Source organism: Petromyzon marinus, chromosome 33 (genome assembly GCF_048934315.1).
Source record: "Petromyzon marinus isolate PM22_M1 ecotype Great Lakes invasive population chromosome 33, UKy_Petmar_22M1.pri1.0, whole genome shotgun sequence".
Taxonomy (NCBI): Eukaryota; Metazoa; Chordata; class Hyperoartia; order Petromyzontiformes; family Petromyzontidae; genus Petromyzon; species Petromyzon marinus.
This window is the reverse complement of record NC_133699.1, coordinates 2,438,760-2,455,062: the sequence shown is the minus strand read 5'-3', so window position 1 is coordinate 2,455,062 and position 16,303 is coordinate 2,438,760. Positions and strand designations below refer to the sequence as shown.

The window sequence follows — 16,303 nt, the reverse complement described above, 5'->3', positions numbered from 1 at the left end:
TGAGTTAATAAAAAGCGTGTAGTAATGAGTTAATAAAAAGCGTGTAGTAATAATGAGTTAATAAAACGCGTGTAGTAATAATGAGTTAATAAAACGCGTGTAGTAATAATGAGTTAATAAAAAGCGTGTAGTAATAATGAGTTAATAAAACGCGTGTAGTAATAATGAGTAAATAAAACGCGTGTAGTAATAATGAGTTAATAAAACGCGTGTAGTAATAATGAGTTAATAAAAAGCGTGTAGTAATGAGTTAATAAAAAGCGTGTAGTAGTAATGAGTTAATAAAACGCGTGTAGTAATAATGAATTAATAAAAAGCGTGTAGTAATAATGAGTTAATAAAAAGCGTGTAGTAATAATGAGTTAATAAAAAGCGTGTAGTGATAATGAGTTAATAAAAAGCGTGTAGTAATAATGAGTTAATAAAACGCGTGTAGTAATAATGAGTTAATAAAAAGGTGTAGTAATAATGAGTTAATAAAACGCGTGTAATAATGAGTTAATAAAAAGCGTGTAGTAACTTCTTTCGCGCCGTACGTAGCCAACTGCGCTAATCGGGAGGCGCGGGCGAAGGACAACAAACTAAAGACACAGCAAGCAGTTCTAAATAATCAAGTTATCAATCGATGTTATCTATCGAGTTAAATCGCAAGTGCCACAGCTCCTGGTGGCTTCCGGAATATCGGAAGGAAGATCGTTCCGGTCTATGAAATACAAACGCTCTCACGCGGCGATGCTACCTATGCGGTCTATGCTATTCACCTCACGCCCGTCGCACCTTCCGGGTGGAAACTGTGGACCGGAACCGCCGGTGACTCTCTGGTGCGCTCTGCATTGTTATGAACATTACACAACATTACATTACAAAACGTTACATTTTAAAACACGACATTACAAAACGTTACATTATAAAACATTACATTACAAATCGTCACATTACCGCGCTTGTAATTACAACTATTAATAAACGTCGCATCATATATATATCTGTGCGTTACACACACACACACACACGCGTGTATCAAGGCACCGTCTAAGTATTCGGACTAAGGTGGCGTTGCCCGAAGACGACCGATGTTAATATTTTTACGTTACAATTTAATTGCTTTTGTTCGTGTTAACATTCGGTCAGCGGCGAGTGACGCCTTGAAGCGGTCGCCTTGGCCAACGCGCTCCGTGACCGGCGTGGTGAAGTATGGTCGAGCGACTCCGCTTGGCTTGACATCGCGCGGTTGAGGCCTTCATCCAGCAGTGGCTTGACAGTCGGGCAGCACAATTATTGTATTTATTTTATTGCGAACGGTTAACGTGTACAAGTAATCGTATAGCTCAGGCGCATACACTTCAACACGAACGACTAGGCGATCTCCATACATTGTTTTCTGCGTGTTATGTTGTTTGAATTACGTAACAAACATCGCGATTGACGATGATGCTGATGATGATTATGCCGTGGGCTCGCAAGTTTATTGTTTTTTAAAAGTCCCTTCAAGAGACACTGCGATGGCTGATGGAGGAGGCCTTCATCCAGCAGTGGAGTGATCGTGGATGATGATGGTGCCTCGTGTGCCTCACCTGTCTTTCAGTGACTCAAAGAGCAGACCCACTAAACAGTAGGACGCGCATCATTGTGCAAATGAGAATACGGAATCAGAATCTTTATTTAGACTGGAGGAATCCGATGAGCTATGAAGCTCTTTTTCACAGATGTCCAGTCTCGATGCTGGGATTCACAAGGCATGCATAACCATACTGCTCTCATCACATGTCATTTCGACTTCTATATAAAGGGATTCCTCATACGGTGTGTCTGTAAGGTCATTGGGGGTGACTTGACCATACTTCGCCATGCTGGTCAATGCCAGGTTGTCGAAGGTAGGGAGCATAGAAGCACATGAGCACAGGACAGCAATGGATTTTGCTGCATTGCCCTGCCGAGGAACCACTGCGTGCATCCTGGGAGCAGCCTTATAACAACTCTGAGATCTTGACGAGATCAGGTGCATTCCGGAAGGTGCTTTGGTCACAATCTAAGAACTCCCAAGACGATCCACATCTGCTGTCATTCCAGGGCGATGGACGAGATGCCTGAAGATGTGGTTGGGAGGCGAGTGCTCAGCGATGGAGAGTGCGGCAGGGTGCGCTTCGTAGGCGAGGTGCCTCCGACACAAGGTAAAGACCCTTTTTGCCGTCTCCCGTCTCATGCCCGTACGCGTCCTTGACCGCAGTCCTTACCCATCGACCCGGATTTCATCTCTCATGCCACTACCGCTAGCCCAGGGCTGGGGAAACCCACAGCCCGCAACCTCATTTTATAAGGCTCGCAGCCCAATGACATCGAGCACTTCGATACATTCTAGATTTGAAGCTTTCGTGACTGCAAGGATCCATACTCTTTGGTTCTATTCGGTAAAGTCACGTAGGTAAAAATAAAATAACAAAAAATCACGACGTTTCCGCCACAACACAAGTGGCCTTCATCAGGTGAAGGGACTGGACAGTCCAGTCACTTCGATCCAGCCCGCAGACAATAATTATATCAGTCACTGCAAGAATCCACACTAATGGGGTACTCGATGGGAATATTTTTGACCAAGTAACAATGTGCTTCTTATGTTAGCATGCTCAGTAAATGGAAGGGCTAATAATGTTTTACTTTGTTGCAGTTTTGAATGATGCTTAGGTGTAAATGTGTGGCCCGCCAAAGGTATTTGAAAGTTCTTTTCAGCCCTCATTAAAGAAGATTTCACCACACCGGCCCTCCACTCACCCTCCTCTGCAGTGCCAAATATGAACCGCGGACCGTCTGTGAGTGATGTGTATTGGGTGACTCCTGTAGCTTTTAAACATACAGCTGAGCATGACTTTGCATACAGGCTGTATGTACAAAGCTGTTTCTATTGATGCAGATGTTTGTGTAATATCGCCGCTGGCCCTGGGGCTCCCTGTCCAATTTCACCCCCTCTTTGTAACCTGCTGCCCGAGGCCCATCTGGTCACTGGGCCCTTAGTGCAGCTACACTATCTGCACAATCAACAGCCTGTTCTAACTACGTGGGTCTGGCTTGTGCCCAGACCTTGTTGTGCCCCGGAACATGCAGTAATGTTGCCCCCTATGGTTTTTTCCCACATTTTTATATGGCACCTCGAGATGCACTAGTATTGCGATGGTTTATGGATTGATACTCTCATGTGCTGGTTGAAAATTATGTTTCATGAGCTTTGGTATTGGCTGCTGGACAGGACTGTGGTTTGGTGTGGAGTGGGACGACCCGGAACGCGGCAAACACGATGGGAGCCACGGCGGCGTTCGTTACTTCCACTGCCAGTGAGGAGGGACCCAGTCCCACACCACTGTTATTCATCACAGCATTGCTCAACACTCATGTGGCCCACTGTGCACGAGAATATATAAATCGCTGTTGACCAAAATGTTTCATAATAATACAAAGAACCATCATTGAGGTGAGTTAGAATTTGCAACACTTTGAGAAATTGATTTCACCTTGGTTTGCATGACTATTTTTGTTAAATCGTTTGAATTTTTGTTTCCATCGTGTAAACAAATGTGGTCTAGCGGAGAAGACTGGGTGCAATTGAAAGACTGCAAGGTGGTGTCATTAAGAGCAATGGGGACTAGGAATGTTTGCCACAAAACATGCAGGTTTGTTGAGATGTGCATAGAACAAACAGAGGTGATTGAACGCGTCTTCACACAGTTATCTTGTGCATCATTCGCAGACACCCGACGGGGGGCTCCTTCATCCGGCCCAAGAAGGCAGACCTAGGGGTGCCGTTTTTATCGGCTGTGCGGGACAAGTACGCACAGCTAGAGGACAACACGGGAGAACTCCCTCAGGAGTACACGTCTTCCGTGGGCTCCACATCGCAGAAGATTCCCATGCAGGTTGTGGGAATGGAGAAGATTTTCCAGAAACAAAGGTGAAGTTTAAACATAGCTCCAAATAGATGGCACTGGGGAAACCGTTGTCCACTGAATTCAGCAGCGTAACAACTGACGTGGCAATGATGATGGAGATGATGCGATGATTGTAATGCATTGTACATTGTGTGCCAGTGCAGCTGCCTTGAGAGTCTGAAGATTGTGGCCTTGTCTGGACTCGGGGTGAACAGTCCTGGCCCAGCAGAGGCCATCCGAGAAGCATGTCCCAGTATCCTTGGATATCAATGCAGTTTTTGCTTAACGCATTAAGAATAATAATAATGTACAGCCTATTGTCAATCCACTCCAGGATTAAGGCCTCTCCATGCCCTGTCAGGTTATGGGGGTTGTTTGAGCACACATCACCATGACGGGTTAGTGGCAGTTATTGAAGAGGGGCGGGGTGGCAGGTATCACACTCATTACACACAAAGTGCTTGCCACAATTGAACCGCACTTCCTTGCTGATTTCGTCAAGTAGTATAAATCATCACGCAAACTTTGGTCATCTCGCAGCGGCTTTTGGCTAGCCATCGAACAAAGACGGTTACCGCATCACGCACTTTCAGATGCGCTTCTGCAGCCATCTGGAACTCTCTTCCAATATTAAGAAGCCCCTTGAGTTTAGCACTTTTAAATCCAGATTGAAAACTCATTTCTTTCAAACTGCTTTTTTTGTGTTTAGTTTTGTTGTCCTTTCCCGCACCTCTGATTAGCACGGTTGGCTACGTATGGTGCAAAACAAGTTCAACATACGTACGTATCGCTTGCCACTGATGTTAGCTGGTGCCAGGAGCTGAACCCAGTTGGCCGAGGTCATCGCGCGGTGCGATGGCTACTGTGCTCCCGCTCCACTCCTAACTCTTTAACTTTGTCAGATAAGGATAGTGTTTCACAGTTGAATGCTTCGGCATCGAATCACTATTGTTTTATTCAGTCCTGCAGTTTACATAAATGCATAAAAACGGATTGTCATTGAAAATATAATTAAAAAGTTCAAGTGACACAATTGCTATGACATTAACGGGTCACATATCACACTTCATCCTATGATTGTAAAAGCTTCTAATCTTCTTGGTCCTTCATGAAATGGGATCAGATATCGGAGATCTCGACATCTCACGGAGTTTATTGTCTTCGTGGCAAGAGGTGGCCCTCATCACAGAACAGCTGTGCAACTTGTCCATCCTGATCCTCAGGTGAACTTCCATGCATTCATCTACTCAGTTGGAATTTCGGAATATCAAACGTAATTACATTGTTTTGCTGAGCTTGAATTACAGATCGAGCGGTCATGAATGCTCATTCACTCAACTTTTTTTTGTTTTGTCCTTCCCCTGCACCTATTAGCACAGTTGGTTATATATGGTAGGAAAGACGTTCAATATACGTACAACTAGCTCACCAACCCCAACAGCAACATATCGTGTTGCTAATCACCCTGTTAAACGAAACAAGAAGTCATTCTACGCAGAATTGCTTTCGCATACCGATATATTTTTTTATAAAACAACCAATATTTTACATGAGTCATTTTGTTCATGTGGCTTGTAACATGCAATGCATATTATTACATACAGGCTAATGATACATCATACATGTAATAGCACTTATTCCAGGGAAGCCTCAATGAGTCTCAAGACTTGTTCAGGAGGGTTCTGTGTGAGGTATTTGGCCAACTTCTTCAGCACAGCCAAGTTCTTTATGGTAGCTCCTACATTTGCTTTACCCAAATGGACATTTTAACAAAGCCCATTTTCTCTATATGGCGCACACCCACAAGTTGGATTGCTCGACGTGTCAGTTGCACGTAACGGACTAAGCACTAAGTGTCTTTGTTCTATTTGCATGGCATGCAGCAAGAATCGTCTCGACATTCCTGAGACACCCAGATCACTGTCCCCCTGCTTCTCCCATCTGACGGTCCTGGTCCTCAATTCCTGCTCATTAACGTGGTCACAGGTGGGCATGTGGGTGCATACGCGCGCATTCACCTGCATGTGCACCACGCACACCATTGCTATCACGTTACCGTGAAGTGAAGAAAAAGAATTGAGGGTTTTTTCGGGTTAGATCGTGTAAATATAAATGCGTTATTAAACCTGGTCACCACCCGGCACAGCCAATTAGTAAAGTTTGTCACATAAACAAAACATGCCAATTCGCTACGAGTACAGCACCAACCGGTGTGTTGGTGAGTAAACCCACAACATTAACAATTCGAGTACGATGTTTCGCTGGTAATTACAACCAGCTTCATCAGGCAATAGCCAGAATTGTGGATACTTCCTCCTGTTTTGCTCTTAAATAGAGGAGGTAAAGGTGATGCCATCACCTTGAGCCTATCAGGTGCGAAGACCAGAGGGGGGTTAATGTAGTTATTCACCGTTAATCAACATACAAAATGAAACAGCTGACGGGGTTAGCCATATTATTGTTGGATGTTCCTGTAAGCAGTAGAGAGGATGGGAACATCATCAATTCCAGCGATGTGATGCCTTTGTCTCCTGTGTGTGTGTGTGTGTCGGCAGGTGCTGGTGTGTGCCGAAATGTGGCCAAATGTGGAACACCTTGAGTTGCTGAAGAACAATATCACTACTCTCGAGACGTGAGGATTGGAAGGACAGAGTGTTTAAGCTGAATCACCCATTCCAATATTACACTAATACATTTCTAACACTTTCCAGCTGAGGTTGAAAGGGTCTATGCTTTATCCCTGTCTGTCCGTCTGTAATGGGGGGGGGGGGGAGAGGAGGGCACTATATTGAATTTAAAGATGATTGAGTATAAACAAAACGTTGGTATAATGTTGCATTCCTATAAGGGGCTTACCCTGTTTCAAACTAACCAAATTTATGGATGGTTTTCTCAACATTTTGAGACATAAATCATATAAAAAAGGACTTTGCAAATGTGTTTTGCCCTGACAGCTACCCGTCAGTGTCCATACTGCTAAATAAATACTTCCGCAGATAAACATGTGACATAATCCATGCGTATGTTTTGACAATATCTAACTTGTTGGTTTTACGATGGTTGTGTGATCTGCAGGCCAGTGGGCGTGCTGCAGGCCTTGCGCAGCTTGAATTTGGAAGGAAACAGCTTGGAGGGCAATGAGCAGATCAATCACATCGCGATGTTGCCGAGGTGGGGAAAGGTGCAACACCCATGTTGAATGGCGCAAACCCAGACAATTAAAGTACATCTTTAAAATGAAGAGGCAGTAGTGTACAGGTAGAATAAAAAAAAAGAAACTTATTGCCACTTCATTCATTAACACTGCTTTATACCAATACATATATTGTAAGTCGACATATCTGGCAGTAACTCCTCTTTGCTCTGAAGGCGGGACATAACGGATTTTGCCAAAATCTGTATACAGTAATACCCCGGTTTACGTCGGGGATGCATTTCTGAAAGGTGCGACGACGAAAATCGAAACGTCAATCAAAGCGATTTACAGGCTGTAGGTGGTAGCGAAGGCTGAGAGGCTACGGATACGAGAAAGGACGAACGATGCTGTCAGCTATATAAGTGTGAGGTTGAGGCGACGCAGATCAAGCAGTGGCATTCATAAAGTGACGACGTATTTGCAAAATGACATAAAAGGGGAAGATGTGAATCAGGATACTACTGTATTACCAAACAACATTTATTTCCATGGGTGGCGTACACCAAAAAATATCTCAGCATTCACAAGGCATTCCTGTTTTAGGCAGTAGTGCCCAAGTAATGATCAACTCCATATATATAAAAGGCAAAGTTGTGAATATGTTTGTCTGTTCAAAATGTTTAGCCTACTTTCCGATATGCAACAAACTGGAAATTTGCCATGTGGGTACTTTTCAGACTGTACACCATGCAAAAATGATAAAAATACACATTTTGGGGGGGGGAGCTCAATAATGCATGTATTTTTTGCACGGCAAGTGAGCTGTAACGTCAAATCTGTCACGTGACCCGTGCATGTGGAAGCGTAATGCATTGTAGTGTAGTGCTTAGTGTGCTGCGCTACGAACCCGGCGACCCGAGTTCGATTCCCGCTCACGGCCACCACCGGGAACGATTATTTTAACCGGTCCTGGACCTCCCCTAGGTCGACTCAGCCTCAAACGAGTAACTGGTGTGGTGTGTGAACATCGCCACTGGGGAGACAAAGGCGGCCGGGCGTGGTGCTGGCCACCCACCCCCTCGTAGTTTATATATCTTTAAAATGTAATTTTCATGATGAAAGTGCTGATTTATTTTTGTGCACATGAAGAAAATAATGGTAGGGTTCATAACTTGAGTGCTATCATTTGTGCTGCTACCTGTTTCGTTCCTTATATAGAGGCGTAGATGTGATGATTTGTGGACTTCTCCACAAATCTGGCTGTCGCCTAATGATGCTGGTTGTAACTACTGGCGAAACGTCGTACTCAGATTGTAAATGTTGTGGCTTGGCTCTCCAACACTCCGGTGTGCTGTACTAGTGACGAATTGGCATGTTCTGTTTACGTGACAACCCTTACTAGTTGGCTGTGTCGGGTGGTGGCGGGTTTAACGACACATTTATATATTTACGCGATCTAACCCAAAAAAAACTCTATTATGGACGATTAGTAACTGCAGATGTGTGCTACGCACGTTGTGGAATTATGCTGGTGACAGTGCTGCCGATGGTCCCCAATAATGACGATGTTGACCTCTGCCTGACCTCTGTTCCAGCCTGGAATCACTGCGGCTCGATGAGTGTGGCTTGACCAGCGTTCACTTTGACGATGTCAAGTGTGGTGAGTCCGAATGAAGCTAATATAACTTCCACTGTGGAATTCGCCCACTGCGTGTGATTATAATTTAGTCAGCATTTTAATCTCGATGACGACTACCTGTGGAATTTCAGTTAAGATTTAACCTGGAATTTATTTCATTGGTAAAATAAAAATAATAGCTCCTCCTTACTGTCGTTGATGAACTGTGTTCACATAACATGTTTTTCTGTATACGTTGATTTTTGTTACTTTAACATTCCAGGCTGCCAAACAAGTATGTTCCCCAAGCTGACATTCTTATCACTCTACAACAATAAGATTTCAGAGGTACATTCCATTAATTCTAATACAGCAATAATACACTATGCAGTGCGTACACATACAGTGAGGGAAAAAAGTATTTGATCCCATGCTGATTTTGTACGTTTGCCCACTGACAAAGAAATGATCAGTCTATAATTTTAATGGTAGGTTTATTTGAACAGTGAGAGACAGAATAATAACAACAAAATCCAGAAAAACGCATGTCAAAAATGTTTTAAATTGATTTGCATTTTAATGAGGGAAATAAGTAATTAACCCCCTCTCAATCAGAAATATTTCTGGATCCCAGGTGTCTTTTATACGGGTAACGAACTGAGATTGGGAGCACACTCTTAAAGGGAGTGCTCCTAATCTCAGCTTGTTACCTGTATAAAAGACACCTGTCCACAGAAGCAATAAATCAATTTCCAAACTCTCCACCATGGCCAAGACCAAAGAGCTCTCCAAGGATGTCAGGGACAAGATTGTAGACCTACACAAGGCTGGAATGGGCTACAAGACCATTGCCAAGCAGCTTGGTGAGAAGGTGACAACAGTTGGTGCGATTATTTGCAAATGGAATAAACACAAAAGAAATGTCAATCTTCTTTGGTTCTTTCGGTAAAGTCACGTAGAATGAGAATAAAATAATAAATTGATAAAATAAAATAACAATAATATTCTCACGACGTTTCGGCCACAACACAAGCGGCCTTCATCAGGTGAAGGGGACGAGACTGTCTGGAGGACAGCGCTGGAGTGACAGGCAGTCTCGTCCCCTTCACCTGATGAAGGCTGCTTGTGTTGTGGCCGAAACGTCGTGAGAATATTATTGTGTTATTTTATTTTATCAATTTATTATTTTATTCTCATTCTACGTGACTTTACCGAAAGAACCAAAGAAGATGAATCCTTGCAGTCACGGAAGCTTTAAATCGAAATGTCAATCTCCCTCGGCCTGGGGCTCCATGCATGATGTCACCTCGTGGAGTTGCAATGATAATGAGAACGGTGAGGAATCAGCCCAGAACTACACGGGAGGATCTTGTCAATGATCGCAAGGCAGCTGGGACCATAGTCACCAAGAAAACAATTGGTAACATTACGCCGTGAAGGACTGAAATCCTGCAGTGCCCGCAAGGTCCCTCTGCTCAAGAAAGCACATATACATGCCCGTCTGAAGTTTGCCAATGAACATCTGAATGATTCAGAGGACAACTGGGTGAAAGTGTTGTGGTCAGATGAGACCAAAATGGAGCTCGTCATCAACTCAACTCGCCGTGTTTGGAGGAGGAGGAATGCTGCCTATGACCCCAAGAACACCATCCCCACCGTCAAACATGGAGGTGGAAACATTATGCTTTGGGGGTGTTTTTCTGCTAAGGGGACAGGACAACTTCACCGCATCAAAGGGACGATGGATGGGACCATGTACCGTCAAATCTTGGGTGAGAACCTCCTTCCCTCAGTCAGGGCATTGAAAATGGGTCGTGGATGGGTATTCCAGCATAACAATGACCCAAAACACACGGCCAAGGCAACAAAGGAATGGCTCAAGAAGAAGCACATGAAGGTCCTGGAGTGGCCTAGCCAGTCTCCAGACCTTAATCCCATAGAAAATCTGTGGAGGGAGCTGAAGGTTCGAGTTGCCAAACGTCAGCCTTGAAACCTTAATGACTTGGAGAAGATCTGCAAAGAGGAGTGGGACAAAATCCCTCCTGAGATGTGTGCAAACCTGGTGGCCAACTACAAGAAACGTCTGACCTCTGTGATTGCCAACAAGGGTTTTGCCACCAAGTACTAAGTCATGTTTTGCAGAGGGGTCAAATACTTATTTCCCTCATTAAAATGCCAATCAATTTATAACATTTTTGACATGCGTTTTTCTGGATTTTTTTGTTATTCTGTCTCTCACTGTTCAAATAAACCTACCATTAAAATTATAGACTGATCATTTCCTTGTCAGTGGGCAAACGTACAAAATCAGCAGGGGATCAAATATTTTGTTCCCTCACTGTATACAGTTTACTTAAAAAAAATTTTTTAGCCCAATTGTGTTTCGATTTTGTATGAATGTGATCACAAATAAAAACAATGCTTTCCACGAATATTATTCAACAGGGGTGCCTTTTTATTGTTTTAGCTCCATTAAATTCGTGTAAAAGACATTTCAAAATACCGATACGCGTGTCGAATTGTATGTTATTTCTTACCCATTTTCGCACTCCTATTCCTTTCCTGGGATTGCTGCCATGGTGTAATGGTGAGCACATTGGACTTGTGGGTGCAGAAGTTGAAGCAACATTCTTAAATTACCCCCCCCCCCCCCCACCGCAGCCTCCTTCCACAACCCCTGCACCCCCTTCCACCCAGCAATGTAAATGGGTACACCGCAGTTAGTCGATTGGCACGTCGCGTGTGGTGGAGTAAAATGTGGGTAAACTCACCTCATCTGAAAGAGTAGTCCAAAATACCTTCCAGAAGGGCTCTCTGGAGCTCCTGATAGTGGAGGCCCTTCTGCTCGCAGTGGCATGAACAAGAAATTGCAGGCCTGCACTTTTACCAACACCTCTCTCGTTGTCCTGCCAATGTTCTCACCAACTGTGTCTCCATTTGTGAAAACTACTGGACATCTGTGAAAAAGGGCTTTATAGCTCATCGGATTTCTGCAGTATAAATAAATATCCTGATTTCCCTGCTGCTTCTTCTTCTGGTGTGCTGCTGCTTCCCATGCCCTCATGCCACCACCACTGTCCTCAACGTTCCCTGTGCAGTGGAGCTCGATAAATGAGCTGGACAAGCTGCAGAGCCTGGAGGTGTTGAATCTGAGCCTGGAATTCCTTGAAACGCCCGAGATAAATCCAAACACGGTTTGGCAGATCATCATCGCCAAAATCGCACGTCTGCGGGTGCTCAACCACTCCAAGGTTCTTATTTGATTTATTTTATTCTTCTATGAGTAATGATAAAGTTCCAGAGTGGTGTTTTTTTCTCTGGGTCCTTCCGTTTTTTCCCTCCACATTTAGAAACATTCATTGAGATTATTTTGGTGCTATAAATTTCCAAATCCATAATATATAGACTTTTTGGGTTAGATCGCGTACTTGTAACGAATTGGCATGTTCTGTTTACGTGACAAACCTTACTAATTGGCTGTGTCGGGTGATGGCGGGTTTAACGACACATTTACGCGATCTAACCCAAAAAAACTATATTGTGGATATTGGTCGCGAAAGCCTAGGTGTTAAATTTCCAAATGATGGGCCACTTTGTTGAGCTATCATTTGTGGCCAGGTCACTTCTGAAAAATAAGTTAATACCTCAGTGGGCTTTACCTGGTAGAATGGGGATGTTTATTTTCATTTGTGTGTGTTTGGGTGAGTTATTTACCTTGTACTTTGCACGACTATCATGTTTTTGTACTGTTTGTCGTGATAACGTTCTGACCCACCCCTACTGGACATCTGTGAAAAAGTGCTTTACGGCTCATCGGATTCCTCCAGTATAAATATTCTGATTCTGAGTTAGTGCAATAATTTGAGGACACACTGGAACTGATGCGTGCGCGTGTGTACATGTGTACGTGGGTTCAGGTATGCAATAACGAACGGAGCGGAGCAGAGCGCGACTACTTGAAGCGTTACGGCCTGGCTTGGCTCGAAGCCGGTGGCCGCCGGAATGGAGAGCTGGGAATCGCCAGCACGGAATTCACGGCAGCTCACCCACGCTATGCGTCGTTCGTACACAGTGAGACATCCGTCACACTCTCTCTACAACAACACATCTGTAACCCAAGAGAGCTTTAAAGTAAACTTTTTAATTTCTTTATTTTTTAAATGCAAACCGACACACCTGATGACGACCGTTTGTGTTATGGTCGAAACGTCGTGAGAATTTTTATTGTTTTATATATATTTTATTATTTTATTGTTTCCCTTCAACTTGACTTTACCGAAAGAGTTAAGAATATGAATTACTGCAGTCACGAAAGTTTTAAATCAAAATTTAAACTTTTTAAATTACAAACTACTTTAATTTTACCAGGTGTAAGGCCCACTGAGCTATATAGCTGTTTTTCAAAAGCGACCTGGCGATCACAAATGATAGCTCAAATAAGTGGCTTATTACTTGTAAATTTATAGCAGTCAAATAATCTACACGCATGTTTCTAAATATGGAGGGAAAAACCGAAGCACCCGGAGAAAAATCCACGTGACCACAGAGAGAACATGCAAACTCCAAATATACAGGCATTGGTGTCGGGATCGAACCCACGACCTCCTGTATACCAGGCGAGGTAGTTAACATCTTGTGAATCCAAACCAAAGCTGGGAAGACCTTTTCCTTACTGTGAGCCAAATAGGACTTTTGAACATCATTGGCAAGCCACACGTTAACACACACCTTCGCGTTATCAAATAATAATAATAATAATAACTCGGTTGATGCATATGTTACTTGCGCTGTTCTGTAAATGTGAAGGCTGTACCATGTGGTATGTCCATGCACAAACACTAAAGGCATGCGCGCAACATATGGTGAAGCTTTTAATATCCCAGGGCAGCAAACAAACACATGTGCTGACTGAGTATGGCAGAAGTGACTGAGCATGCTAACATTTAAAATGTAGCCTTTGCAGGTCAAAAAAGTTCCCCTCTCGTACCTGATTAGCGTGACTGATGCTTGTAGCGATTGATAAATATTGTATACGGGCCATTTCAAAGTGGTGTGCTTCATGTGACAGCGGGCCGTATGAAACGAAGTCGCAAGCTGGATACGGCCCTGATCTATGGACTTTTGTAGCAGGATAAATGTTTGGGATATTTAGAAAAATCTCTAAGGTAGTATTGTTGCATGTGGCATGAAACTTGAGGGACGTGAGAAAACACACTCGTGTAGAGATGAAACTCAGGTTACGCACAGATAACTTGCCAGGAACCTGCTTTCTCTACTGCCTCCATTGCGGTAGTTTTGGTGCATTAAACTATTAAGAATGTGCCCAGTCTCCATTGGCCACAGAGTATGTGGTCATTTATGGCATTGTGAGCTTATGCCTTGTTAAATCTTTGACTTTTTTTCTAAGAGCATGGAGCACCTGAAGACTCGGAGTTAAAGGAGGAAGTCTTCACTTTGAAGAGCAAACTTGTCGGTGGGCAAACTGACTTCTATATAGTTTTTTATTCGATCTGTATATCCTATTGAAATGTAAGAACAATTAAACATTATGTATATCTTATCAACATCTAGTTCACCAAGTATATTATGTATATCTTATCAACATCTAGTTCACCAAGTATTTGTAGTATTTTAGCCAAAGAAGATGGGGTCTGTACTAAGATTTGAATACATAAAATATGTATGCACTTGTGCAATGTGGGTAGACTGCCCGGGTGTATGTGTGTAAGAGGAACGGTAGCGCATTGCGCTACGAACCTGGCAAACCGAGTTCGATTCCCACTCACGGCTAACACCAGTGACAATGATTTGAACTGGTCCTAGGCCTCCCCTAGGTCGACTCAGCCTCAAATTAGTACCTGGTGCGGTGTGTAAACATCGCCACTAGGGAGACAAAGACGACCCGGCGTGGTTTTGGCCACCCACTCCCTCTCAAAAAGTGCCGACCTTCATCAGTGCTCGCTAATAGCACTTGCTCCAACAGTCTGTTAAGAAGGCTATATCGGGGATCTTTGTCGTTTTGTCATTTGCAGCAATTAACATCACATGCCCCGACCTCGCGGACCACAAGACTGTAGAGAAAAAAGTTCCAAGTAAGTACATCGGCCACTTAATCCCATCGCGCATGGTTGAATGTAAATCGTAAAAATGCAATTTAGAAATCGAGGTCCAATCGATTGAGCCAAATTCTGGGATTTATGGAGGCCGTGTGTAGCTCCTCTCCTCCGCTGAATAATGTTGTGTGGCAGTGGCTGAGGACGTGGTCCTCGGTTTGCGACGTGGAGCAGCAGTTGCAATTGGAGATTTTTTTTATTTTTTTTGCACTTGGTGCATGAGATGGGTGCAGAGGCCCACGTGATGCCTTCATGCATTTGTGTATGGGTCCCATTTTTTTCGAGCCCTTTGTGGGGTCGGAAATGATTTGTGTGTGGTAGCCGCTCGTGTCTGCGCAATGCAGTGCCACTGACACACTCCCGTAGCCATCACTGTGAAGACTAAGTATTTGGAACATGCGTGAACTAAAACAATGCGAGGTGCAATTACCGTTTACCTTTCAGGAATTATTTACTTAACCTTCATGCAAGAGTAATAAGACTTGAGTAGTCAACCATCATGACCAGGACCCAAGTCAAAGTCCTCTCTGGATACTTTGTTTAGGATAAGTAGACCGAGTGAATCCAGTTTACTTGAATCTCTGGTCTTTTACTGAATCACATGAGAACATGGCAAGGCAGAAGCAGCGATCTATTACACCAATGATGAACAATTAAGAATAGTCCCCAGTGGCTTTTGATGTTCCCACTGTCTTCTGGGTTCTTGAAAAACCAATCAAATTGTTTTTACAAAAAAAAGAATGGTCCACAGTGGGACTGCGATCACTAATCGCAAACTGTGGACCACAAGAAGCAACTGCCTACTTGAATGATTCACTTTGCAGCATATATCAGATGTTCATCAGGTTAGTGAGTCTACTGTGTCTGTGTGAGTCTATGGGTCTCTATATACATCTGTCAACCTCCATGTGAGTATATCTCAAACCATAGACCGTGCAGTAACACGACTGCCGGCTTTGATCGTATGTGGAAAGCGTTTCAGATATTCATCAGACTGTTCCTGAAGCCACCCACTGGCTCACTCATCAACCTCATCTTGAACACACAAATGTTGCTGGTCAACTGCCCATCGTACGAAGAAGACTAGGATCCCATTGTAGCGCACAGATGCAAGAATGCGAAACAAACACTGCAAACAAAACAACCCACGTTGGAATAAATACATTGCCTTATTTATATGCCTTGACTATTCCACTGGTGATGCTGACGATGATAACGCGCAATGATCACCACTCCATGCAGACTCGATGACGGTACAGAAGCTTAAAGGAATGCTGTGCAGGCTGTTGAAGGTGCAGGCGTCAGACCTGGTGCTGACATACACGAGCCACAAGGTGAGTGACTACTTTCTCCTACCGCTCTCTACGCCCGGATTAGGGTTGTCAATCTACTTTTATCGTGATCGATAGTTAAGGCGACAGTTTTGACACGAAGGTCATGGTGGTCACAGAGATTGTGAATAGATCAGTGATGTCCACTGAACCATGGACAGTGTCTGGATGGATAAAACAGGCGTCGC

General features: G+C 43.7%; 1 protein-coding gene across 4 annotated transcripts in view; it reads left to right on the top strand.

The window, feature by feature from the left end:
- Positions 1-714: 714 nt before the first annotated feature.
- Positions 715-16,303, top strand: part of TBCE (tubulin folding cofactor E) — a 16,623-nt gene continuing 1,034 nt past the window's right edge. The window contains exons 1-16 of one of the 4 annotated variants that reach the window (XM_032964830.2): positions 715-821; positions 2,071-2,171; positions 3,242-3,326; positions 3,740-3,940; positions 4,082-4,170; positions 5,041-5,140; positions 5,801-5,903; positions 6,473-6,549; positions 6,993-7,088; positions 8,649-8,713; positions 8,955-9,019; positions 11,770-11,922; positions 12,589-12,742; positions 14,079-14,144; positions 14,704-14,763; positions 16,027-16,118. In XM_032964830.2, coding sequence (XP_032820721.2) covers positions 733-821; positions 2,071-2,171; positions 3,242-3,326; positions 3,740-3,940; positions 4,082-4,170; positions 5,041-5,140; positions 5,801-5,903; positions 6,473-6,549; positions 6,993-7,088; positions 8,649-8,713; positions 8,955-9,019; positions 11,770-11,922; positions 12,589-12,742; positions 14,079-14,144; positions 14,704-14,763; positions 16,027-16,118 — 1,596 coding nt within the window. In that variant the 5' untranslated portion in view covers positions 715-732. The other 3 variants (XM_032964832.2, XM_032964831.2, XM_032964829.2) reach the window with 3 other exon arrangements.